The sequence below is a fragment of the Nymphaea colorata genome, chromosome 1, assembly GCF_008831285.2.
Source record: "Nymphaea colorata isolate Beijing-Zhang1983 chromosome 1, ASM883128v2, whole genome shotgun sequence".
Taxonomy (NCBI): domain Eukaryota; kingdom Viridiplantae; phylum Streptophyta; class Magnoliopsida; order Nymphaeales; family Nymphaeaceae; genus Nymphaea; species Nymphaea colorata.
In genome coordinates this window covers 12231980-12257344 of record NC_045138.2, presented here as the reverse complement: position 1 = coordinate 12257344, position 25365 = coordinate 12231980, and the positions used below count along the sequence as shown (strand labels likewise).

Below are 25365 nucleotides of genomic sequence, written 5' to 3'. Positions count from 1 at the left end.
AACTAAGGATTTTATGAATATGTAGCACCCAATTCTGGTATTAGAGCCACTATTTGGATTGCATGGTGCAATGCAAATCGTTTGGAGGATGTGGAAGATAAAGTGAATCAATACTATGCAAGGTGATAGGGCACACTGAGAAAGTCTGTTCAGCACATGTCCACACAAGTAAACAATATGGCCATCAACTTTGACAGAGGCTATGAACAGGGTTGTGCAGCAATAAATGGAGATAGACCAACTTCGAGAAAGGCCAGATCGTGATAGAAGAGTATGCACTTCTCATAATTTATATTCTCATACATCACACAGGCCATGATCACCCATACCACCCTCCCACCATTCTCATAAATTTGGGCATAATTTCACATATAACACACAGAGAAAAATGAGTTTAAATTACCTAGATTAAATATTAGTTTTGCTAAATTTAATGTTAAACATGTATCAAATTGGATTTTCAAAGCTAACCAATATTTTGAGGGTCAACAAGTGCCCATAGAACATTATATGTACATAGTCTCCCTACAATTTGAAGAAGTCATGCATTGGTTTATGTGGTGAAAGCAGAACAACTCATTCTTCATATAGCATTATATGAGATAAACAACCATTTTAGGTGAGTCTCATCAACTATGAGGTAGAACTCAAGAACCTTAAGGAAATTGGAAGTCTTAATGATTACATTGCTAAATTTGATGACTTGAGTATTATGACTGAGAATATCCCCACAAATACTATGATGGGATTTTTTATTAGAGGATTGCGCAATGATATTAGGATTGAAGTCTTGGCTGCCCAAGCCTAATACTTCCTTGAATGTATAAGGATCGCTTGAGTGATCGATAAAATAAATAGGAAGTTATGGACATACATAAAACTACCACAATATGAAAAGCATGACAAACCATGCCCGTCCAAACCCAAAACCCAGCATCCCTATCAATTACCACAATAAGAAGCCTTATAGGAGGGACACCCCTAAATCCAATGTGCTTAAAATTGAGTATTTTACCCGTCAAAAATGGAAAGAGAGGCAAAGAAAAGGTCTTTGTTTTAACTATGATGAAAAATGGTTCAAGGGGCATACGTGCAAGACCATGAGCACTTTCATGGTGATCGACAGTGATGCGAGTCCTTAGATGAGGAAGAAACATCTTTTGAGGAATCAAACAACAGAGAAGATGCAGCAACTATTCAAAGACCCAAAGATAAGGAAACTGTAGAAGTCTTCTATCACACTCTCAGAAGAGCTAACACCCAAAGTCCTATGAGAGTTAAGGGTAAGATAGGAGATAAAGAGATAAGTTTTCTTGTTGGTACATGGTCCACACACAATTTCATAAATGAAAATATTGCACAAACCTTAGGTATCCCTTGAAGGAACTTGTATCTTTCGAAGTTTATTTAGTAATAGAATGAAACTCCATTGTCACTACATATGTTGAAATGAAAAACCGACATTTTGAAGTATTTATATTTTGCTAATCAAAGGAGTTGACATAGTTTTGAGAATGTTTTAGCTTTAAACTTTATGACAAGTGACGTATGATGTTAAACAAATGACCATGACTTTTCCTATTGAAGGAAAAACTACAGTTTTAAAAGCTCAAAACACACAGCGTCAAAACAAGCATTGAAAATTTTGCAAGCCAAAAGAGAAGGGTATGATTTTTGCACTCACTATAGTCAAAACCCGTTCTTTTGAACATGTTTTAGATTCGTTCCAACCAAATATGAGCCAAAGGGTTAACCACCTGCATGCTCCCAAGATCACCACATTATCCTCAAGGATTGGGCCAAACTAGCCAATGTAAAACCGTATAGATATGCCCACACTTAGAAAAACAATGTTAAGAAACTGGTGAAGGAGATGATGGGGAGTCATCATTCATGCAAGTTCTAGCCCTTTTTCTTCTCTAGTTGTGTTGGTCAAGAAGAAAGAGAAATATTGATGTTCTATGTGGATTATAGGGCCTTAAATGATTCTACTGTCGAGGATAAGTATATCATCCCAACTACAAATGAGTTGCCTGATGAGTTGCATGGTGTTCAGTATTTCACAAAGCTGAATCTTAAGTCAAGATACCACCAGATCATAATAGCCTCACAAGATGTACAAACATCTGCATTTCGAACCCTTGATAGCCACTACGAGTTCCTCGTCATATCATTTGGGTTAACTAATGCTTCTAGGACATTCCAATAGTCATAAATGTCATTTTCTACTCTTCCCTTCAAAATTCGTCGTAGCATTCTTCAATCATATCTTGATTTATTTCAAAACTTGGTCTGAACATTTGGACCATGTTAAAATTGTTCTGATAATGTTCCAAAAATGCTACATGTTTGCAAAGAAATCAAAATGCATCTTTTGCCAAGAAGAAGTGGTCTAACACAAGAAAGCACAATTTATGGAGCAATGTTCAACTCCCAAGGACATTTATTCCTTGAGATTTTTTAGGTCTTAAAAGGTACTACAGGAGGTTCACTTAACACTACGGACTTATTGCAGCCCCGCTTACACAACTTTTGAAAAAGAATTATTTTTTATGAACCAAATAAGTTGCCACCACCTTTAATTAACACAAGAAGGTCATGATGAGTGTAACAGTCCTAGCAGTGTCAAACTTCAACGAGGAATTCTTCATTGAGATTGATACTAGTGACAAAGTATTTGAACAATCTTACACTAGGTGAGTCATTCCATAGCCTTCATCAACAAAACCCTCATATCCAGAGCCAAATCACTGTGGACCTAGGTAAGGAGATCTTAGCCATAGTTACAAACATTGGAGCGCTGGTGTTCCAACATTTTAGGCTTAGATTTCATAATCTAGACCAATCATTGCAGCCTTAGGTAATTGATCAAATAGGGAATCACCACTTCTATGCAGCAGAAGTGGTTAGCAAAGATCATGGCCTATGATTTCGAAATCTAATATAAAAAAGACTAAGTGAATGGTGTTGCTAATACTCTCTCAAGGAAAGATGGTGACCAAAAAGAATGGTCATCCTATGCATATTGTCCCAAATTTCTTCTAACCTATGGTCAAAAATAGAAAAAAGCATCTTACAGACCCTTTGATTGTCTCAGTTACACACTTATGAATAGGGTTATTAATTACAAAAATATAATATGGTTGCCTGTCCAATCTAAAGTTACTACAAATCTCCTCCATCATTTTCATGATAATCTATTATTCAAACACGAAGGTGTCCATAAGACACTACAATGACTCAAAGAAATTTTCTATTAAAAGGGCATGAAGGCGAGGTTCAAAACCTATGTGAGTGAATGCACTCTTTGCTAAAAGAATAATTATGAGAATATTCATTCTCTAGGTCACCTGAACTCATTTTCTATCATAGAAAAATCCTAGGAGGACATATCTGTGGACTTGATTGAGGCCTTGGTCAATTCTAAAGGCAACAATACAATTTTGGTTGTGGTACATCATCTGATAAAATGTGCTCATTTTGTTGCTTTTCCAGGAACCTTATCTGCGTTTTCAATAATTGAAGCCTTCCAAGAACATGTAGGAAAACTTCATGGGGTCCCCAGAACAATAATTAGTGACAAAAGATCTCACTTCCTTAACAAAATTTGGAAGGAGCACTTTAAATTGATGAAGACAAAAGGTTGCCTTAGCATTGCTTATCACTTTCAAACTGATTGTCAATTTGAGGTGGTCAACTAGATACTTAAGACCTTCTTAAGGTGTTTTGTAAGCTACAAACCAAAGAGTCGGTCTACAGAACGAGTGGTCCTGCAATTTAAATCACTATTTTACCCCTTTTGAGGCAGTATATAGTTACCACCTCCATCTTTGCTGCAACATAAAAAAAATGCCGGACTAAATCCCAATATGAACCATCAATTGAAAGAAAGAGATAATCTAGACCACAAAATCCAAAAAAAAAATAAAATATAACTAGTTAAATTTTCATCTTCTAGCTATCAAGGCCAAATTATCTTCTTGGCATGGTGCATGACTCGGTGGAATAATTCCTACATATCTAATTTTAGTTATGAAGCTTTGAGTTGTAATCATCTTGAACAAGGAGATAAAGAGAGTGCGTTTTATTAGCAGGGCTCTCCACTCGCTGAACTGTCCAATTCATCAGCTGTGCAGCTCAATCAGTTCTAGATTGGATAAAAATATTTAAATAAAAAAATGAATGAAAATTTTAAAATTGGTTAAAAGTTGATACATGGTCCTCGATTGGGTCATTGAATGGAAGCAGAACCCGACAGCATTGGTTGGGTGTCCTCTTGCGCATCATCTTAAGTCTTACAGGTCATGGCCTTTTCATTTATTTATTTTCTTATAATGGTTGAAAATCCTTTTTTCGATAAGATTGGTGTAATAAATGAGAGAGGAGTTAGTAGTCTAGATCTGTTTCAAATTTTACAATAGCAAATTTCATTTATTGCAAAAAATGGCATCAATATGCAAGTTGAACCATATTGAGAGTATTATTACAAGACAACGATACCCTAAAGAGGAGGGGCAGGGTGGGGGCTTCAATCTTCTTGTTGAACGGGTGGTTGAAATACTCATCCTGCTTATCTGCCGGAGTAGAAAACCTTATTTTTTTTATTTCTTTGTTTAAATGAATTTGGTTAGTGAAATTCTTATTTATACTAAAACTTTTGTTTGAACTCCATAAATTGATTCCTTCCTACTTTGTGAGGAAATCTGATCTAGAGAAATTCCATATTTTGCGGTTTCTAATTAGAATGAAAATTTTTGCTCCTTGTTTCTTTTGACTTGGAAAAATACAGTTCAAGTACTCTTCCGAGCATGCTCATGCCGAAAAGAAAAATTCTACATTAAAGGTCAAGGCTGTCAAGATTACACTTGTGAGATGTCTGCTTTTGCTGGCTGGTTTAATACATAAAGCTAGGTGAGCTCGGCCTCATGTGAACTTAAGTATTCAAGTCTCAAGTTCAAAACCGGTCCTTTATCCTGGTTTAAGACAGAAAGATATGTACATTTATAGCAGAAAGAGGGCAGAAGAGATACCGACCTCACGAAAAGTTTTTTTCTCACGGATCAAAAATTGTGGTTGGTAGTAGAAAAATGCCAATTTGTAATAAAAAAAAGAGCAATATGGTTATTTAACAAAACAAATTTGAATAGGTCGAAACGGTTGGTGTTGTCATTGTTTGACCAATTGATTTTAAATTGCACAAGAAAAAAATGTTTGCCCTTAGTCTTCCGCTCAACCTACGGGAAATTTAAAATAGAAAAGGACAAAAAAGTTATTTTCAGATAATCACAAACAATTTTTGGCAGGTCAGTGGAGTTTGCCATGATATAAACCATCGTTTCAACTTAAACAACGGAAATTGTTTTGTGCCGGCTGGCGCTCAGCAATGGAATCTTCTGACCAGGATAAGTTGTAGAATAATATTAAATGATTAAGACGTTCTATCCTATTTCTTTTAATAATTCATGCGAACTCAATCCATGGGCTTAGTGGTTACTATCAAATAGCTTGGCACACAGATCCTCGAGTGCTGCATTAGATCAATTTCGGGCAGCGCATGCAAATCCAAGGCTGGCTCCCATCAACACAATCCCACTAACAATATCGCTGAAGTGAATTTGCAACTAACCTGGCGAGTTTCTATTCCCTCAATTAATTTTCGACGGCACAAGGAATAAAACGGCATAAATTACAGACGTGTGAAATCACACTAGGTCAAAGGGGTCTCACCCACGATTGCCCGCTTCGTTTTGCATGAATTCCTGGTTTCACCCAAGTTAAGCACAAGCCCAGCCTTCCATATCTCTGCTCTTCTGCCTTTCGATCTTGGTTCTGTACCTGGTGTGACCAAGAAAGGTGCATATTTTTCCTACCATACCTCTCCACAGTTCTAGAGGAAAATGGTGATATTTGCAGCTTTATTCATGGTCCTCTTCACCACCGTTCTCTTTGGTCATGCCCTTGAGGCACTTTTAAGGCTACTTTCTGGCAACCAAAATATTGATGTTGGAATTAGAGGAAATACGGAGGCAGGGGAAGAGGTACTGGAGACGTTAACACACTCACCGCCTTCACCAAGGGCTGGTGGATCTGAGTTTGAAGTGTTTCTCAGCTTCAGAGGAGAAGACATCCGAAAGCGTTTCATTGGGCATCTTTATGAAGGCCTCGAGGAGCGTAATATTTCCACCTTCATAGATAGCGAGAAGTTGAAAAAAGGGGAGGAGATCAACAAGCTGTTTGAGTACACAGAGAGGTCCAAGATCTTTGTCCCCATCTTCTCTGAACGCTTTGCAGAATCGAAATGGTGTTTGAAAGAGGTGACCAAAAGCGTGGAATGCGGTAAGGAAATAGTTCCTGTGTTCTTTGGCGTGGAACCTTCCGATGTCCGCAACCAAAGCGGCCCCTTCAAATCTGCGTTTAAGGACCATCAGTCCAACAAGAAGCAGAACCAAGAGGAGGTGAGGAAATGGAGGGAAACATTGAAGAAAGTGGCAAATCTCTCTGGCTTCAATCTCAAGGACATGAATGGGTATATGTCTCTCTCTCTCCATAACAACTAAAGTCTAATCAGCTCTCTCTTTCTTTCCCTCTCTCCAAATTTAAAGTATAATCTGCGGATGCCTTTGTTGTAGCATGCATTAATGGGGGATTATTGGTTGAACATAGATTTTTCATTCACTTCCATTCATGTCTTATTCATATGCATATTTTCTGTTTGTGTTGTCCCAACATCAGGTTTCCCTAGTTAATATTCTAGAGTTTTCTTCGTTAAAATCATTATCTTATCATCATGCCCTGAACTTGTGGCCTGTGTGTGACTGTAGATATAAATGAAAAGGGAAGGACAGTTTTGGCAACACAAACTATAAGGAAATTATATGACAAACCTTTTTCAAAATTGAGTACTATACACACGTGATCTTTGTGTTGAAAAACTTAAATTAACAATTAACAAAAAGAAAAATCATGTTGCCCCCAAAGCATGTATAATTTTTATGAGAAATCAAAATTTAATGGTCACACGGTTTTCATCTTAAAATTTCTTAATTACCCATGAACAGAAAATTATTTAACCATTTTCCAAGTTCTTGCTTATAAAAAGCACATGCATGTCATTAATTTTTTGGGAAAATGTTTCTAAATATTTAAAATCCCCTATTTATGTATCAGAGAGTACTTAAGCGCAAAGTAGCTAATTTTTTTCCCAGTGACCAGCTTAATTTAACTCGAATGTTTATTTGCGTGAACCGGAGCAGACTTAAGGACGAATTGGGACTAAACATTCAAAAATATGGATGAATGTGGAAAACTTAAATTAACATGGATGAAGCCTATCATGGAAATATCTTTTTATTGTAACAGTCAAACAATTTTCCGTCAATTGCTTCAATTTTGTGGTCCTTCACATTTGCTATGTCTGATATTGGATCCGATAAAGAAACATCATAATTTCATAATTTCGCTTTTCCTATTGTTTATAGTTTGTTATGCATGGGAGAATTACTTGCAGGGATGAGGCAAAGCTAAAGCGTGCAGTCATTGAGATAGGGCTAGACAAAGTAAACAAGAAGCCACTTGAAGTTGCAAAGCATCCAATTGGAATTGAAAGCCACGTTGAAATCGTGAAGAAAATGCTAGAGAATGGAGACAATATTAATGATGTTCATGTGGTTGGAATACATGGCATGGGGGGTCTTGGAAAGACAACCATTGCCAAGGCTGTTTATAATGAGTACTTAACCAAAGGGTTTAATGGTGCCAATTGTTTTCTTTCAAATATTAGGGAAAAATCTGCCCAACCTAATGGATTAGTCGACTTACAAAAGCAGTTGATTGGAGAGGTCTTGAAAGAAAAAAACATATCCGTAAGTGATGCTGCACAAGGAAAATTTTTTATCAAAGACAGTGCTAGTCGTAAAAGAGTTCTGCTTATCTTAGATGACGTTGATTCCGTAGAACAACTTGATGCATTGGCTGGTGGGAGAGATTGGTTTGGCTCAGGAAGTTTGATTATAATCACAACCAGAGATGAGGAGGTCCTGCTAGCTAGCAATGTGAAGCAGGATGAAATTTACAAGCCACAAGAACTGAACGAAGACCAGTCTCGAGAACTATTCATGCTTCATGCATTCAGTGGTGAACAACCACAAGGAGAGTTTGTAAACTTATCACACCAACTAGTTGCAGCAGCTGGTGGGCTACCCTTAACCCTGGAAGTTTTCGGATCTCTTTTGTCTTCTAAAAGGAATGTACAGCAATGGAAATATACATTAGAGAAGCTGAAAAGGATCCCCCCAAGCAGAGTCCAACAGAGGTTGAAGCTAAGCTATGACAGTTTGGATTACTTGGAGAAGAAAATATTTCTAGATATTTCATGCTTTTTCGTTGGTCGGAGCAGAGAAAATGCTACGTACATGTGGGAGGACTGTGGGTGGTTCCCAGATGCTGCAATTATGGTACCTGTACGAAGGTCTCTTATTAAGATGGATGAGAAACGCCAACGGTTCGAGATGCATGATCAATTACGAGACATGGGGAGGGCCATAGTTGAGGAAGAATGCTCTCGAAAGCTTCAGAAGCAGAGTCGACTATGGAATCATCAAGACTCCTTAGATTTACTACAAAGAAAGGTAATTGTAGGCTCTTTCTCTCCCTCTCTTTCTCTCTCCCAGCATTCTTTTTGGCGCTCTTTCGCTCATGCTCTTTGCAGGGCTCGTCGTTCTTCGCCCATTTTTTCTCCCTCTTCGGCCTCGCTGGTGGAGAAACTAGGCTTCACCAGTTCCCTGTCTTTCTCTCTCCTCTCCCATCCGCCCCTCCCTCCGGCCTAACGCTGGGTGGCGATCGGAGAAACTCCATCGTCCTCCTGCCAGCCTTTCTCCACCCCTCTCCCAGACCTTACTTGTTTACTCCCGCACACCATGAGCCTGCAATTTTTCGTTTAGGGAAGCCAAAACGTGTATCTAATTTTCAAAAAAAAAAAATAGATAGGACTAAAATAATTTTTTTTTAAATTTTGCATGTAAAATTTTTTATTTCTGCAATTTTCAAGAAAGGCCAAGGCGGGTCCCCCTCTGGCTGTGTTATCAACTTCCCACTGCGCCTGGGCATCGGGCCAGGCCACTGCTCATGGCTGCAACCTAAGCTCGGCCAGGCCCAGCTCAGTTATATAAAAAATAAATAAAATAATACATAAATATAATTAATTGTAATAAAATACATATCAAAAAAACTTATCGGGTCAACTCGAGCCAGTCCGATACGATGCCTTTTTTTCGGGTTCATTTCTGATCGGGTGATGGGTACTCGTTGGGTATCTAGGTCCGATGCCTTCTTTTCGGGTTCATTTTTGATCGGGTGATGGGTACTCATTGGCTATCCAGCTCGATGCCCAAGCTTACTACCCATTGGTTACCCTTCACCACACTCTGGCCACCTTTTCCCCACCAATGATATATCCATATGATTGTCACATATATATATATATATATATATATAATTGTTATATAAATGTTTGTGTGTGTAAGAACGTTCTGATCACTAATTTATCTATATACTTGATATGCAGAAAAATATACCTAAACAACATTATTTCGTTTTATTTTTGTTAAAATCAGTAGACATGTCTCACAAAATTGTGCACTACATCAGTTTTATCATGACTTTGATAAAATAACATCATTTCCTACTCGATAAGAAATATATGTTTAACTTTGCATATTACAAATATATATATATATATATATAATTTCACATGCATATACATTTGCATATTTTTATATACATCTAAATACACCAAATATATATGAACTATATGCTACACTTAGGTCTAAATATTTCCATACGGTTTTCCATAGGTCTAGTCTCTTACAACCATATGGCCTCATTGCATGCTATTACTCTCAACATTCATCTAGTAATATATTCTAGCATGCAATTACTCATATCTCTACACATACATTATTACATATATTCATTTCCATAGATCTATATATATATTTATACGTATTTATATCCATATACACACAATATAAAATACATGAACTACATGTTTTGCTCTGGGGTAGATATCTCATACCTGAAAAATGTAAGGTCTGCTCACTCAATCTGCCTGTGAATCTGTGTACTTCATATGTATATATATATTTATTATCAGATCATAACATACTCATTTAAAACTGCATAGATGTCCAAACATGGATTTGTTTCTATTTTTAAATACATACTTGAGAAATTTATAGACAGAGGCAATCTTGCTGACATGAATGACGAGTTCCTTCTCCTTCCTTGCACTACACATTCATAATCATATACCATCTAGATTACACCATTTCTTTTGCACATAATCATATCTATATATTCATGGTTGCCCACCCAAACTAAAGCACTTATCCGAACAGAGATGACTTGAATTTAAATTAGCAGTCTACGAGCTTCCTTCTCTAACACTTCATGAATGAGATGATAGGAGAACAAGTCATTATCCTCAACTTAGACTTCAACTAAGGATGCAACAAGAAAATGGAAGGTATTTCCTTCTTTCTCCAATATTTTTGCTATAGAAGTCTTTCTCACTATAATAGCAGCAAGTAGAACACTAAAATGTTTGCCTACTCAAGCTTAATAAGCTATTTGTGATGGTCTTAAAATTTTCATCTGATTTTGTTGTTAACCAAAAGAAAGAGCACGACTCTTTGGCTTCTCCCATCCCTATTTAATATCTCATTGAGTCTTTCTAGAACCATCCTTTTAATTTTAAATACTTAGTTTGATTGGTCCAATACTTTGTAAAAATAAATAAATAGTGTATATATATATATATATTATATAAATATATTTGTTTGAAAATTATAGGGCTTTACAACCCACTCCCATCGTCTTCCTCTGGCCAGCCACATCAATAGCTGTTGGACTACCCTATCTCATTGCATAGTAGGCCACGACCTGCTCTTACTCCTCTGGCAAGGTCCAGTGCTTTGCAGTTCTGGCTTGGCATCCACCCCATTCATTCGCTTGCCACTTTACTCAATCAATGCCTACCGTTATCCTCTGCGACCTTTGTGCTCCGCTTGCAGACCACTTTTTGCAATTACGTTGCCCACCCCCCCCCCCCCCAATCTGCTGATTTTGGCCATCCCACTGCCTTCTTCACCACCAAGCCTTCTCTCTCCCACCTCAGTTTCTCCCTTTATCACTTTGTTGGACTCCACAACCTGCGCACCTTCCCCACACACCCCCTACCATTCCTTGCCCTCTGCTTGCATTCCTCGATCCCCTTTGTTCTCCTCCCTTTTGTTCATTGCCCCCTTCGATGTTTTTTCCAACCCCCTTCTCCAGTCTGTTTCTTTGCTCTGATCTCGCCCATGAATCCCTCTTCTGATACCTTTACGAACCTTTTTGTCACCTCTTCCTTCCCTCCCTTACTGGATGCTAAGCAAGGTCTGCACCTTGTTGCAGGACCCATGGATACTTGCTGGGGATTTAAACTGCTTGTTGAGTCTAGCTAACTCATTTGGCCACGTCTCGGCCATGTCTCCACCTTGTCTCTATGAAGGCCTTTGTTGATTTTGTCTTCGTTCATAGTCTATTTGATGTCTCGCTGTTAAATGCTTGTTCACCTGGTCTGATAATTGTATGAATTCCCTCTTCCTTAAGCTTGATCGTATCCTTTTTCCTCAAGGTCTTGACTCTGTTGGTTTTGTTATGGTTGTTTTCCCCAACAAACCTACTTTCAATCTTGTAAAAGAACTCACAATATGGATATATCCTTGTAAGAACATATTACCCCAACAAACAAATACTTTGGAAGACAATAACCAGCCAATTTCAACACTTAATGCTGTAATAAATGCTCTCAAACTTCAAGAATACATATATCCAATAATTACGCAACTAATGGCAATCTTTAGCATCAATATAACAGCCCAAACCAACTAGTTTGATAGTAGAAAGTGCACAAAACTGCTCATACTAAATTCATGATTTTTATAATAGGTGTAATACTGAAATTCTAATTATAAATGAACATATTACCGGAATAAAACAACATAAAAGATCAACACCAAGTATACATGAAAAAATCCCCAATAATGAGGTTAAAAACCACGGCAAGGAGACTTGATATATATATATATATATATATATATATATATATATATATATATATATATATATATATATATATATATATATATATATAGATGTATAAGGGGACCAAATACACCAGTAGCAATATCTCTATTGTTTTAAGAAAAACATAGAACACAAGAGAATAATAGCACTCTCTTATACGAATGGAAGAAAGAACCCCAAAAGAAACAAGAAAGAGATTACCCAATGAAGATTGTCTCCATTCCCTCTTTCTTCTTTGTCTCTTGTCTCTCTTCTTGACCTACTGATCAACGCATGTAGTAGGACTGCATTCTTCTCCTTCTTTTCTTCTTGCCTTCCTCCTTCCCTTCTTATTTTGCTGTGTGTGAGCAGGAGGGAAGCCCTCCCATTTTGAAAAGAGAGACGAGCAAGTGAGGGTAGGGCACCATCGAGTGCCCTTCCTCTTTTCGCCACCCACTCACTAAAGTGAGTGAGTGGGTCGGGTCCTCACTTGAGGCTCAACCCGACCCAACAAACTCCCCCTCCAGCCTCAAGAGAGGAATCATACCTATAAAATGAACAAATTTGATGCACTCCCTTAAAGACAGTCAACCCAACTAGGTCTCTATGCTTGTCATGCTTCTCTATATATCACAAATCCAATGATGTCTAACATCAATGTGCTTGGTTCTTGAGTGGAAAGCTTACTTCTTCGCCAAGTGTATAGCGCTTTGGCTATTACAATGCAACACATAAGTTTTATGGCTAAGACCTATATCATGAAGAAAATTTTTCATCCACAACAACTCTTTACAAGCTTTAGTTGCTGCAATATATTCTGCTTCTATAGTGAAAATAGCAACACACTTCTGCAACTTGGACTGCTATGATACAGCTCCCCTTGTAAAAGTTAAGACATAACCATGTAGAAACTTCTTAGAGTTCAAGTCACCTGCCATGTCTACATCAACAAATCCTTGTGTCTCTGGGTTAAATTCACCAAAACATAACTAGTAATTGGAAGTATTTTTAAGACACCTTAGGATCCACTTCACTGTTGCTTAATGCTCTTTTCTTGGATTTGACAAGAACCTACTCACCATACCAACCGTATAAGCCAAGTCAGGGCGTGGTGCAAACCATGACATACATGAGACTCCCTACTATGGAGGCATATGGTACATTCTTAATTATTTCTTTCTCGTCTATTAAGAATAGACATTGCTCATTTCTCAATTTAAAATGTGCTGCTAAAGGAGCACTTACTATTTTGACATTTTTCATACTGAACTTGCTAAGCACTTTCTCAAAATATTTCTCTTGTGAAAACTACAACTTCTTGGTCTTCCTATCATGAATAATTCTCATGCCTAACAATTGTCGTGCTAGTCTGAAGTCTTTCATATCAAAGGACTTGCTTATGTTCTTTAATTGACTACTCAATCAACAGTCCTATCTAACAATAAGTATGTCATCTACGATAATAAAGTTACTTAATGACAACTCTCTGTTGCAAACATAATCTACAGCTAACCTATGATACTTTTGATTTATCATAGATGCATCAAATTCTTGTACCACTGCCTAGGTGTTTGTTTAAGTCTATATAAGTTCTTTCTTCCAAACTATGTGCTTCTTCCTAACAACTACAAAACCTTCTGGTTGTGCCATGTAGATTTCTTCCTCTAAATCTCCACAAAAAAATGTAATTTTTATATCTAATTGCTCCAACTCTAAATCCAGATATGCCACCAAACCAAGTATTACCTTGATAGATGACATTTTAATCGCATGAGAGAAATTTCATCAATACATTTTTCCTACTTGAAACCTTTCACCACTAACCGACATTTGTATCTCAACTTGCCTTGGTCATTTTTAAGTTTGTAGATCAATTTGTTTTGCAACACTTTCTTATATTTTGGTAGTTCTACCAAATCAAAAGTGTGATTCTTATATACAGAATTCATTTTTTTCTGCATGACTCAAATTCATTCTTCTCTATGCACATCATCTAGCACCTTTGAATAGGATTCTAACTCTCCACTATCTCACTATTTGTAAATATAATATATTCAATAGTTGAATAAATAGTAGAAGGAATGTTATCTGTATATTGCTCATTTGCCTCTATTTACTCTTCCTCTACATTTTCCTCAATCTCACTCTACTTAGATGAAAGTTCTTCAGGTTCTGCATAGGTTGGCTCATGAACACCACTAGCATTCAGACATGGCTGTTTGCCTTTCATAACATCTTCAATCGTCTGATCCTCTCTAAAGACAACATCACGACTCTTGTAGATTTTGTCCTTCTTTGGATCACATAACCTATAACCAAATTCATCATCTACATGCATGAAAACTTTGCAACCAAAGACTTTGAGATAATCATACTTTACATCTTTATCTAACCAAACTCTTTGTAGAATATTTCTATCTAGAGGCACTGAAGGAGATCTATTTATCAAATAAACTGTAGTGCGCATTACCTCTCCCCAAAAGTACTTAGGTAAGTTAGAACTAGATAGCAAACTTCTGATTCTCTCAATTATAATTTTGTTCATCCTTTCTGCAACTTCATCCTGCTGTTGAGTATAGGAAACTATCTTTTCATGTTTAATACTATGATGAAGATAATATTCTTGTAGAATAAGCTATGTACTCACCACCATTATCTATACACAGTCTTTTAATAATCTTACTTGTCTCATGCTCAACTATTACATGAAAAGTCATGAAGATATTACTTCACTTTTACTTTTTATTGTAAAGGCTTACACCTTACTAGATGCATCATCAATAAATGTGACAAAATAAGATGTTTCACTGTTAAATGTTACATTTATAGGTCTACACATATTTGAATAAATTAAATTTAATATATCTTCAGCTTTTAAAGAGCGCTTTTTCTGAAAAGAGATTCTATGCAACTTATCAACCAAGTAATGATTCCAGGAGATAACTGTGTACCATCTGCCTTTGGTAACAAATTCTTCTTAGCAAGCAAAGCGATTCCTCTTTGACTCATGTGACCTAACCTCCTATACCACAAATATGACAAAGTACTATCAGTAACTACATTTACCTCAACACTACTAATTCGAGAATATATCATACAAAGAGTCAGATCTGCTAGCTATAGGGAACAATAATGCCCCCTTAATTAATTTCCAACCAGCCTAACTAAAAGAAGTACAATATCCATCTTCACTTACTTTTCTTGCAAAAACCAGATTCATTCTAAGATCTGGAACATGTTTCACATCTCTCAAAATCAATTTGCATCATGTGTTTGTTTCAATACAAACATCTCATACCCAAATAATCATCGAAGTGTTACTGTTGCCCATGTGAACTACTCCAAGATCACTTGTTCTGTAGGATGAGAATAAATCTCTACATGGTGTGGCATGATAAGATGCCCCAATATCTAATAGCCATGTAGAACCATCATTCTCAATGGTAAAACAATTATTTTCTTCAGATAAAAGTAATACTACCTTATCATCTGAAGCAACTGCAGTGCATTCTTTTGATTACACACTCACTTGACCATTCTTTTTACATTATTTCTTTTCTTTTTATTTCCTTCAATGAATTTTTTGTGACCTAGAATACCACAACAAAAGTATTTACCTGTCATCTTGAACTTTGATTTGCACCTAGATTTTGATCAGTCATGCCATTTATTACGGTTCTTTTGTCTGTCCATGTCTCCCATCACTAGCACTTCTAAACTAATACTACTAAAAACTTTCTTCTTATCTATTCATTTAAAATGTTGTTGGTTACATGCTTCAGCATTAGTACACCATTTGGAGTAGAGTTGCTCTAAGGAACAACTAGAGTCTCCCAACTATCTGGAAGAGAACTGAGCAATAAAAGTGCTTGTAACTCATCATCTAACATTATTTTCATGACTGACAACTGATTAATTATGCTCTGCAGTCATAGGACTACCCTCTCAAAGTTTGAGATTTAACAATTGATTGATCAAGAAAGCGTTGTTTCCAGTTGTTTTTCTCTCGTAAAGATCATGCAACTTCTACTACAATGGCTTTGTTCTCGTCTTTGCAGAAACCAAATGAAAGACAATGTCATCTAACCATTGTCTGATGGTGCCAATGGTTTTCCTATCTAATAGCTTCCATTTATCATATATATGTTGGCCTCTTGTTCTCAATGGGTGCAAACAAATCTTTACAATAGAGAAAATCCTCCATTTTTGCTTCACATATAGTCTTATCGTTTCCACTTAGAGAGATTTTCCAGTGTAGGTTGACTTCATCTTTCAATAAGAACGAATACTACAAATCTAGCTCTTTGATACCACTTTGTTATGGTTGTTTTCCCCAACAAACCTAGTTTCAATATTGTAAAAGAACTCACAATATAGATATATTCTTGTAAGAACATATTATCCCTGCAAACAAATACTTAGGAAGAAAACAACCAGCCAATTTCAACACTTAATGCTGTCACAAACACTCTCAAACTTCAAGAATACATATATCCAATAATTACTCAACTAACGACAGTCTTTAGCATCAATGTAACAACCCAAACCAGCTAGTTTGATAATATGAAGTGCACAAAACTGTTCATACCAAGTTCATGACTGCTATAATAGGTATAATGCTAAAATTCTAATTATAAATGAATATATTGCAGGAATAAAATAGCAAAAAAGATGCACACCAAGTATACATGAAAAAAACCCCTAATAATGGGGTTAAAACCACAGGTAGAATAAAAAAGCAGAAAAGATGCACTCCAAGTATACGTGAAAAAACCCCCTAATAATGAGGTTAAAAACCACGGGCAAGGAGACTTTATATATATATATATATATATATAACTGCCTTCATTCCTCTTTCTTTTTTGTCTCCTCTCTCTCTTCTTAACTTGTTGATCAACCCATGCAGCAAAGCTGTGTCCTTCTCCTCCTTCTCTTCTTGCCTTCCTCCTCCCCTTCTCGTTTGTGTGAGCAAAAGGGAAGCCCTCTCATTTTAAAAAGAGAGACGAGCGAGAGAGGGTAGGGCACCATTGGGTGCCCTTCCTCTTTTCTCCTCCCAGTCACTCAAGTGAGTGAGTGGGTCAGGTCCTCACTTGAGGCTAGACCCAACCCAACAGGTTTGAGGCATCTCTCCGATCATGCACCTCTACTCACCCACCTTGCATCTTGTTGGGTCGTGCCTCAATCTATGCACTTCTGTTTTGAGCTGTGGTGACTCTGTGATAGAAGTTTTGTAAAGGTTGTCTTTCACTGGTGGGCAGCACCTGTTTTGGGTAGGTGGGCCATGTTTAGGCTGTCTGGTAAGCTTCATGTCATGTCGTTAGAAAGCAAGTCATTCTTTGAAAGTCCACTTTTTAAAAGGATAAATTTTCTTCTATCTCCACTTGGGGCAGCGAAATCTCCATTCTCCACTCAGCCCCTCCATTTCCAAAGCTGACCTTGTTCGGCTTTTCTCCCCCTGTCATCTTGCTTGCACTGGACTGGCATGTTTGGGACTCCATCCATTGGTGGCAGCGGTCTAGGATCTCTGGCTTTTTGGAGAGATCATAACACCTGATTCTTCCATGTTTCGGCTTCTCAAAAGAAGCCCCAACTTCTCCTTTCCTTCGTATGGGTTATGCAATTGTATCTGCCATTGATATTCCTCCTGCTTTGACTAGTCATTATCGCTGCTTTATCAAGATGGTCACCCATCCCTCCGCGTTTCTTGACAACCTTCCCCCTTCCTTCATTGTTTGGCGCTTGCTCGTTAGTGTCCTTTGCAGAAGCAAGAGATCCTAGCAGTTGTGTAGGCCCTCAAAGCAGGGAAGTCGCCTGGTACCAACGGTTTCCCTCTTCCAGCCTGACATCTCTAGTTTCTACAAATAGTATGCTGTTAACTCTGTCTTTCTCCAAAAATTTAGTTGTGTTATTTTTATTCATTCTTGGCTTTTGTATAAGTTCATTATGAAGATGATTGCTTTGCGACTGAGTCCTATGTTGTCACTCTTCACCAGTTCTTTCTAGTTTGCTTTCACCCAAGGCCGTCACATGCATGATGTTGTTCTTCTTGCTAATGAGGTTGTGCACTCGCTTTATTCCTTGGGAACTCATTCTTTTATCCTCAAGTTAGACATCTCCAAAGTGTTTGCCTCGGTGTGAACTGGGACTTCCTCTTCCAATTACTCTATTTGTATAGGGTTTAGGCCAAATTTCTGATTTTCCTTGTACATGTTGAATAAACCCGTGAATATGAATCTTCCAAGTTCAATGTCCGAGTGAGATCTGGTGAAAATATAATCTGACTATGTATAAATGCCCAATCTTAGATATTCTAGTCCAAATCTGAGTCCTAATCCAAATCTAACTACATAAAATTCAATTAATTGAATCCGGTAAAGGCTGGCTTACTCGAACATGAACCGTTCAAATCCCTTATGCCTGTGTCCTTGTGTAACGTTACTAGATTGAATTAGTTTCAGCAACTTTAGTGGCTTCATTATTTGTCACTCTAAGATGATGCTTATTAACTTGAGTATTAGAAATTTTTTTACCACAATCTGTAGTCACTGGCAATGAGAACCTAGAAACAAGACAACTTTTACAAAAGCACGTAGATGTTTAATAGCTGACAGATAATAAAAAGAGCGTGCTGAAAAAAAAAAGGGTAGTTTCTAGATGTCAACCCTTTTATAATTTGATGAGAAGCTCATGAATAAATAGATTTTAGTTTTTCTTGGAAATAGCATGTATTTGCTGAACACTTGAGTAAATTACTTTTTCGTAACTTTTGGGCAAGAAAAAGGAAAATTTGGATCTATTTGTTGCAGCGAACTCTGGTATCTAAAACAAAGTCCTCTGCAATATTTTTATCAAGAATAATGATTTGTATGAAATGGGAAAAACATTTAGTAAACAAAGCAAATATCTTTTTTCCTCATATTAAAAATGGACAACCTTTAATGTAAGAAAGTTATATTAATTTATAGGTGAAATGTCTTTCACTTTGATTTTAGAGACAATCAAATAGAGTTATTTCAATATACATGTTTTTATTCCATGGTTTCTGCTTATCTGAACTGGCAACCTGTGGATGTCTCTACTAATTTGACCAAAACATGTTTTAGATCAAATTAATAGTGCAAATCTTGGCTGATGAGCCAATTAACAACACCATATCTAAGAAATTAGTAATTACTTGCTTCTTTAATTAGTGCAGGTACCAGGGACTATTGATGCAGAAGGGGTTCGGATCTCTGGGAAAGATTGTGTTAGCGCGGAATGCTTTGAAAACATGCCCAGCCTGAGATATCTTTATGCTGCGGATGTCAACTTCCAAGGTGTGTTCCTGTGTTTTCCTACAGACCTGAAATGGTTGCTATTGAGCTGTTGCCACTTTGACTCGCCGCCATCTGATTTTAACCTCGAGAAGGTTGTCATCCTTGACCTCTATAAAACCAACATGGCCCAAATTCTTATAAACCAACTGCCACTGAGAGTAAAGGTCAGTATATTATGAGACAGTTCTGTTTTTTTTTCTCTCGTCATATTCTCATGACTTGTTTCCATTGAAAAATTTATTTTACGCAGGCCTTTGAAAGATTGAAAGTTCTGTCAATTAATGGAGCGGAAATAAAGGTTACCCCTGATTTCACAAATATCCCTTGCTTGGTGAAATTGGAACTTCTATATTGCCCAACATTAACTACAATTGATGAATCAATTGAGACACTCAAGAACTTGACATATTTGTGTATAAAAAACTGTGAGAGTCTAGGGAAGCTACCAGATTCAATTGGTGGATTGAGTTCACTTGAAGTCCTTCATATTAATGACTGTTCCACAATTTCTTCTTTGCCAGAGCGATTGGGAGACTTGGGATCACTTAAGAAGCTTAACCTTGGTGGAACAAGCATAGTCAAGTTACCTGATTCAATAGGTCAACTTATAAATTTATGTGAGCTACTTATGAGAGGGTGTCAAAGACTATTATGGTTACCTGATTCCATTTGGCAGTTACGTTCTCTTGAAATCCTTAATCTTAAAGATTGTTTTGGTTTGACTTCTTTTGCAGAGCGATTGGGAGACATGGGATCACTTAGACAGCTTGATCTTAGTAGGACAAGTATAGCCAGGATACCTGATTCAATAGGTCAACTTATAAATTTGCGTGAGCTACTTGTGAATTTCTGTAGACGATTATCATGGTTACCTGATTCCATTTGCCAGTTAAGTTCCCTTGAAATACTTGATCTTTTATTTTGTTCCAGTTTGACTTCTTTACCAGAGCGGTTGGGAGATATGGCATCACTCAATAAACTCGACATTAGAGAAATACGGATAATCGAGATACCCGATTCAATAGGACAACTTACAAGCTTGAGTGAGCTACTTATGGGCAATTATAAACTATCAAGGTTACCTGATTGCATTTTCCGGTTAAGTTCTCTTGAAATGCTTGATTTGAGTTGGGGCACTGCCCTTTGTTCTATACCGGAAGGCTTAGGAGACATGGAGCTATTAAAGAAGCTTGACCTTTCTGGGACATGCATTGAGGTCATACCTGATTCTATTGGACAACTTATTAACCTCCGTCTGCTATCTTTGAGGAACTCAGAATGCTTGAGAGAGATACCCAATTCCATTTGCCAACTAAAGTTGTTGAAATCCCTCAACCTTAGAGGATGTTTTTCTCTCTGCTCTTTGCCAGAAAGATTAGGGGACATGGAGAAACTGGAGGAGCTTATTCTAGACAGTACAAGAATAGAGGCCATACCCAATTCAGTTGGACGACTTGACAACCTTCGTCTGCTATCTTTAGAAGGTTGCAAACTCATAAAATCATTACCTGGTTCCATAAGACAATTGACATCCATACGACTGTTGAAAATGTCTGCAACCAGCTTAAAGAGTTCTGAGGACGACCTTCCTCATTTTGCAGCAATTAATAATATTGAATTGACAAGTTCATCTTTGGAGATGCTTGGCTTGTGCGACCAATCTCACAAAGCCATAAAACATCTTCACTTGAATGATGCTGCAATAGAAGAGTTTCCTGATTGTGTTGGAAGGATGGAAAACCTTGAGGAGCTGCAGCTGGATTGTGAAATGCTGAAAGAATTGCCCAATTGGATTGAGGGGTACTTCAAAAACCTTACCAAATTAGAGGTTAGGAGCAAGCATCTAAAAGCTCTGCCTGACTGCATTGGGCCACTTGAGCAACTTAGTAAGTTGAGCCTCATGTGTGAAAACCTTAAAGCTTTACCCAACTCAATCGGATCATTGAAACGGATGTTACGGTTTACATTGAATTGCGTGAACCTCAAAGCTCTCCCTGCTTCGATTGGAGAGTTGGAAAATATTTCCTTTTTCCAAATTGAATCTGCAAATTTGAAAGCCCTCCCAAGCTCGATTGCATTGCTAGGAAGGGTTGATCATTTGGAGCTACATTGCATGAGCCTCGAAGCTATACCTATTTTGTTTGGAGGTTTGAAGCAACTTAGACATTTTGAGGTGTGGTCTAACGGTCTTGAAGCTCTACCTGACTCTATTGGGTTGCTGAAAAGAGTTTCAAGTTTAGAATTAAAGTGCCCAAACCTCAAGACTCTACCTGATTCTATTGGAGGATTAAAAAGCCTTGAATACTTTAAGGTCGACTCCCATTGCCTCAAATTTTTGCCTAACTCCCTTGGCTCTCTAACAAGGCTTTGGTTCTTGTCACTGAAGTGCTTGAACCTCGAAGCTTTGCCTAACTCTATGGAAACATTACAAAGTCTAGAATATTTAAATTTACATTGTGACAATTTTAGAGTTCCACCTTATTTGATTGGGCGATTGGAAAATCTTGCGAGCTTCTCATTCAGGAGCAATAAACTAAAATACTTGCATGCAGCAATTCATGAGTCATTGGGAAGACTTAAATGTCTATTGCTAAGTGGTTGTGAGAACTTGGAAAGTATGATCACTGCTTCTATTCGACAAACAGGTTGGGCTCGCCTCACATCCTTAGAGTCACTTCATTTGAAAGGCTGCAAAAGGCTTGAGTATCTTCCTTGGCTTCCCTCTTCTCTACTCTCACTTGATGCTTCTGGATGCACCAATTTGAGAACAATGTCAAATATTTCAGACTTGAAAACTCTAGAGAAGTTGAATTTGGGTGGTTGTAAGTTGCTTGAAGATGTGCCTGGCCTCGAAAATGTTTCAAGGAACTTGGAAGTGCTAGAACTGCCTGGTCCTTGTGATTTCATGGGGTGTTGCCACTTTAGTCGTGATTTCAAAAACAAAGTGTTCAAGGTATGTATGAGGCATATGTTATCTTGTTGTTCATTATATTGGAAAATTGCACCACATTTACTCTTGTAATGGTATCGTTAGTGGCAGAACCTGAAATTAAAACTAGAAAGCGCATGAAGATAAAGTTAAAAACATGACATAATTATCAGTAAATTGAGCAAAACTACAAGATTAACAATATTTTGAATCATACAGTACCATAAATGTGATACTTCTTGTGGCAAAAGCATAGGTACTTCTAAATATTTGTACAACATTGAATAATTTATCAATTTAGCTTACTTGTTCATGAAAATAAAATTAGCAGTGTATAGACTTAAGAAGATATTTCCACTCATACACTTGCTGTATAGTCTAGTAATGGAAATTACAAACACGCGCACACACACACACATGTATATAGCCCCTTTCAAATTTAAAATTTGTTACTAGTTTCCCTTAACCAGAACTTCTAGCTCCACCCTATATATATATATATAACAGAAAGTGTCATGAAACAGTATATTTTTCTATAACATTATGTAAATCGAACGAGGACCAAGTAATTATAATGTTAAACAAATATGTCTTCAGATTTTACGGGTTCCCTTCATGAGCTCGACAATGGACGAGGAGCAAGTAGTAAATTAAAAGAATGCAGTTAGCAATTGCTTTTAAATATAATAAATTGATAGATAGTTATTTCTGAACAAATTGACCAACTTATAAAGTATGAACAAGAAAATAACTCAAATTTCACACAAAAGGAAGCACTCTACCGGATCAACCAAGAATAATGGAATCACAGATTTTGAAATTCTAAAGTAGCAGGGTCAGGGTGCGAACTACCAGTCATAGCAATATGGTCCCCTCTATCAAATGGATCTTTTACTGTTTTCGTGATTCGCTGTTATCGAAGGACTCCAAGAATACGTGTAAAATGGATGTTCTATATTGATGATGATCTTCTTTGTCTCAGGAGATGACTTTTGAGAGCTTGAAAAAGTTCAAGATGTCAGGGTCTTTGGTGCCAGGGGTAGCAAAAGGACGACAACAGCTGAAATTTATGACCCCATCATTGCCATTTACTTGGTTGAGAAGAGCACAACTGAAGCTGGGCTTAAACAAGGTCCTCTCACCCGTCTACATAGTGATCATGGACGACGACATTATTGTGTTTGAGAAAATTACAGAAGTCAAGGGTAAGTCGAATTGAACTTGAGAGTAGAGAGCATCGTGAATGCAAGGGAGGGAGTGCATTGCTATACAATACAGGTGACAACGGATGTGTCCCAACTGCAAGATGTCTTTGTAGTTCTTGCATGGAGGAGTCGACGGTACTAGCTAACAGAGGAGCCATCGAGATGGACGGTGTTTGTATCTGGAAGATGCCAACTCTTCCCAAGGGAAACTGATCTGATGGAGTACTCGGCATGATCATTATTATAACTTGCCAAATTGTACATCCAAGTATAATGTTCGGCCTTACCAAATCGTACTTTCATGTCACTGAAGCAAGAAATATCGCCAAGTCTATCTCATATTCGCATTTCATTTTCCTTTCCTTTTTTCTGTGTTAATCTCTAATGCCCAGGCCCCTAACGGCATTGCTCAAATGGGCAGGCTGAGACGTGTTGTGTGGTACGTCACCGATTCCACCCATGGGGGTTATGCTCCTATACCATAAAAAGGGGCAGGTCCCTAAGTATAAGTTGAAGCAGGTGGGAATCTCACCGCTTAATACGGATGCCTTGAAAAACCTAAGGGCAAGAGAAAAAGGGGAAGAGGGGGGTTTAGGCTCTTGGTAGAATAGTGTGATTAATCCTCTTGCTTACCCAAAATCTCGGACAACCATGTTTTGTTTTGGTATTAAATTTTATCAGCATTAATGTCTATATAACTTTTCCATGGCCCCCACTATTATTTGGTATAATTAACAATATTATTGGGCATGATACAGTTCTTGTTGAATATGTGGAATCGATTAATATCCAAGTTCAGATTGCCGGCTAGAATTTTACAAAATTCTAATAGATGAAAAGAAAAAAGTTGGTGTTCATCTTTATATTTTGACGTCCTTAATGAAGGAAGCATACAAATCTTAATTTTCACTTGGGGTTCTGTGTTTTTCAGTTGTTTGATGATACATGCTTGTTTTAAATTCTTGAAATAATTAGAATTACTGCTCAACACTTGAACATTGAACCTCTGATAAACAACAAACTGCCACTTGGCTGACAAAATAATTCACTGACAACCCCTCTATGACGTTGATGACCGAAAATGTTAGAGGACAAGTGAGTATATACCAAAGGCACGAACTCTTTTAACCCAGTTTGCTAAATTCGTTCCCCCTACAAGTGTTAACAACATTGCTTGTGATTATTTGATGGATCTCTATACATTTTTTCCTATTAGAGACAAGAGAGTTATTACAGACGGCAGTCGCCATCACTCTAGAAATCCATTCCATGGAGCCGCACATGATCAGATTAATTCGTATGAACTTCTTGCTATTTTCCACCATAATTAATCCTATTTCAAATCTGCTTTCTACGTGTTTAGCTTATTCGAATTCATTTCATTTGCATTCCTTATCCAGGGTAGCTAGTTAAGAATCTGATGTACCACTTGTGGGTAGTATTGTGAAAACTAATTTCAATGGATTCCTTTCTAACCATCAATAGAAAAGGACGCGCTTCATGCATCCATTCTGGTTCCCTTATCAAAACATTTCCTTGTTAATCTTATATATCATAATTGTAATTGTTTCCTTGAATCTCAAAATATTATTTGTGTGTGTTGTCAATATTTTTGCGTATGTGTCATCTCAGTGGCAAAGTGTGACGATACAAGTTCGCGACATGCAACTCAGGATTTCAGTAACAAGTATGAAAAAAAAAATTGATATTATGACCGAAAGTGGTGTCCCCAAATAGAAACTTCAAACGTTTTCATATGAAAGCTTTACAATTCTTTTAACTGAAAAAGAAAACACTTTATTAATTGCAT

At 37.3% G+C, this 25365-nt stretch overlaps 4 protein-coding genes across 4 annotated transcripts; all 4 read left to right on the top strand.

The window, feature by feature from the left end:
- Positions 1–5897: 5897 nt before the first annotated feature.
- On the top strand, positions 5898–8364 carry LOC116257122 (disease resistance protein Roq1-like). Its single transcript, XM_050078439.1, has 3 exons — positions 5898–6526; positions 7508–8311; positions 8352–8364. The coding sequence occupies exons 1-3, from the start codon at positions 5898–5900 to the stop codon at positions 8362–8364; spliced, it is 1446 nt and encodes a 481-aa protein (XP_049934396.1).
- Positions 8365–8385: 21 nt separating this feature from the next.
- Positions 8386–20979, top strand: LOC126409210 (disease resistance protein L6-like). Its single transcript, XM_050075606.1, has 5 exons — positions 8386–8627; positions 19301–19585; positions 19672–19719; positions 20156–20251; positions 20352–20979. The coding sequence occupies exons 1-4, from the start codon at positions 8412–8414 to the stop codon at positions 20210–20212; spliced, it is 606 nt and encodes a 201-aa protein (XP_049931563.1). The 5' UTR covers positions 8386–8411; the 3' UTR covers positions 20213–20251; positions 20352–20979.
- On the top strand, positions 20383–22090 carry LOC126410162 (uncharacterized). Its single transcript, XM_050078419.1, has 2 exons — positions 20383–21732; positions 22067–22090. The coding sequence occupies exons 1-2, from the start codon at positions 20383–20385 to the stop codon at positions 22088–22090; spliced, it is 1374 nt and encodes a 457-aa protein (XP_049934376.1).
- Positions 22079–23830, top strand: LOC116246137 (uncharacterized). The gene is made up of 2 exons (XM_031617844.1): positions 22079–22374; positions 23333–23830. Exons 1-2 carry the CDS (start codon positions 22192–22194, stop codon positions 23567–23569), a joined length of 420 nt encoding a protein of 139 aa, XP_031473704.1. The 5' UTR covers positions 22079–22191; the 3' UTR covers positions 23570–23830.
- The last annotated feature ends 1535 nt before the right edge of the window (positions 23831–25365 follow it).

Excerpts from the sequence above, each read along its gene's own strand:
- LOC116257122 (XM_050078439.1), top strand. The coding sequence starts at position 5,898 with ATGGTGATATTTGCAGCTTTATTCATGGTCCTCTTCACCACCGTTCTC. Across the intron at positions 6,527-7,507 it reads AATCTCAAGGACATGAATGG|GGATGAGGCAAAGCTAAAGC; the intron begins GTATATGTCTCT and ends AATTACTTGCAG.
- LOC126409210 (XM_050075606.1), top strand. The coding sequence starts at position 8,412 with ATGTGGGAGGACTGTGGGTGGTTCCCAGATGCTGCAATTATGGTACCT. Across the intron at positions 8,628-19,300 it reads TAGATTTACTACAAAGAAAG|GTACCAGGGACTATTGATGC; the intron begins GTAATTGTAGGC and ends TAATTAGTGCAG. Across the intron at positions 19,586-19,671 it reads AACTGCCACTGAGAGTAAAG|GCCTTTGAAAGATTGAAAGT; the intron begins GTCAGTATATTA and ends TATTTTACGCAG.
- LOC126410162 (XM_050078419.1), top strand. The coding sequence starts at position 20,383 with ATGGCATCACTCAATAAACTCGACATTAGAGAAATACGGATAATCGAG. Across the intron at positions 21,733-22,066 it reads AAAGCCTTGAATACTTTAAG|GTTGGGCTCGCCTCACATCC; the intron begins GTCGACTCCCAT and ends TTCGACAAACAG.
- LOC116246137 (XM_031617844.1), top strand. The coding sequence starts at position 22,192 with ATGTCAAATATTTCAGACTTGAAAACTCTAGAGAAGTTGAATTTGGGT. Across the intron at positions 22,375-23,332 it reads TCAAAAACAAAGTGTTCAAG|GAGATGACTTTTGAGAGCTT; the intron begins GTATGTATGAGG and ends TCTTTGTCTCAG.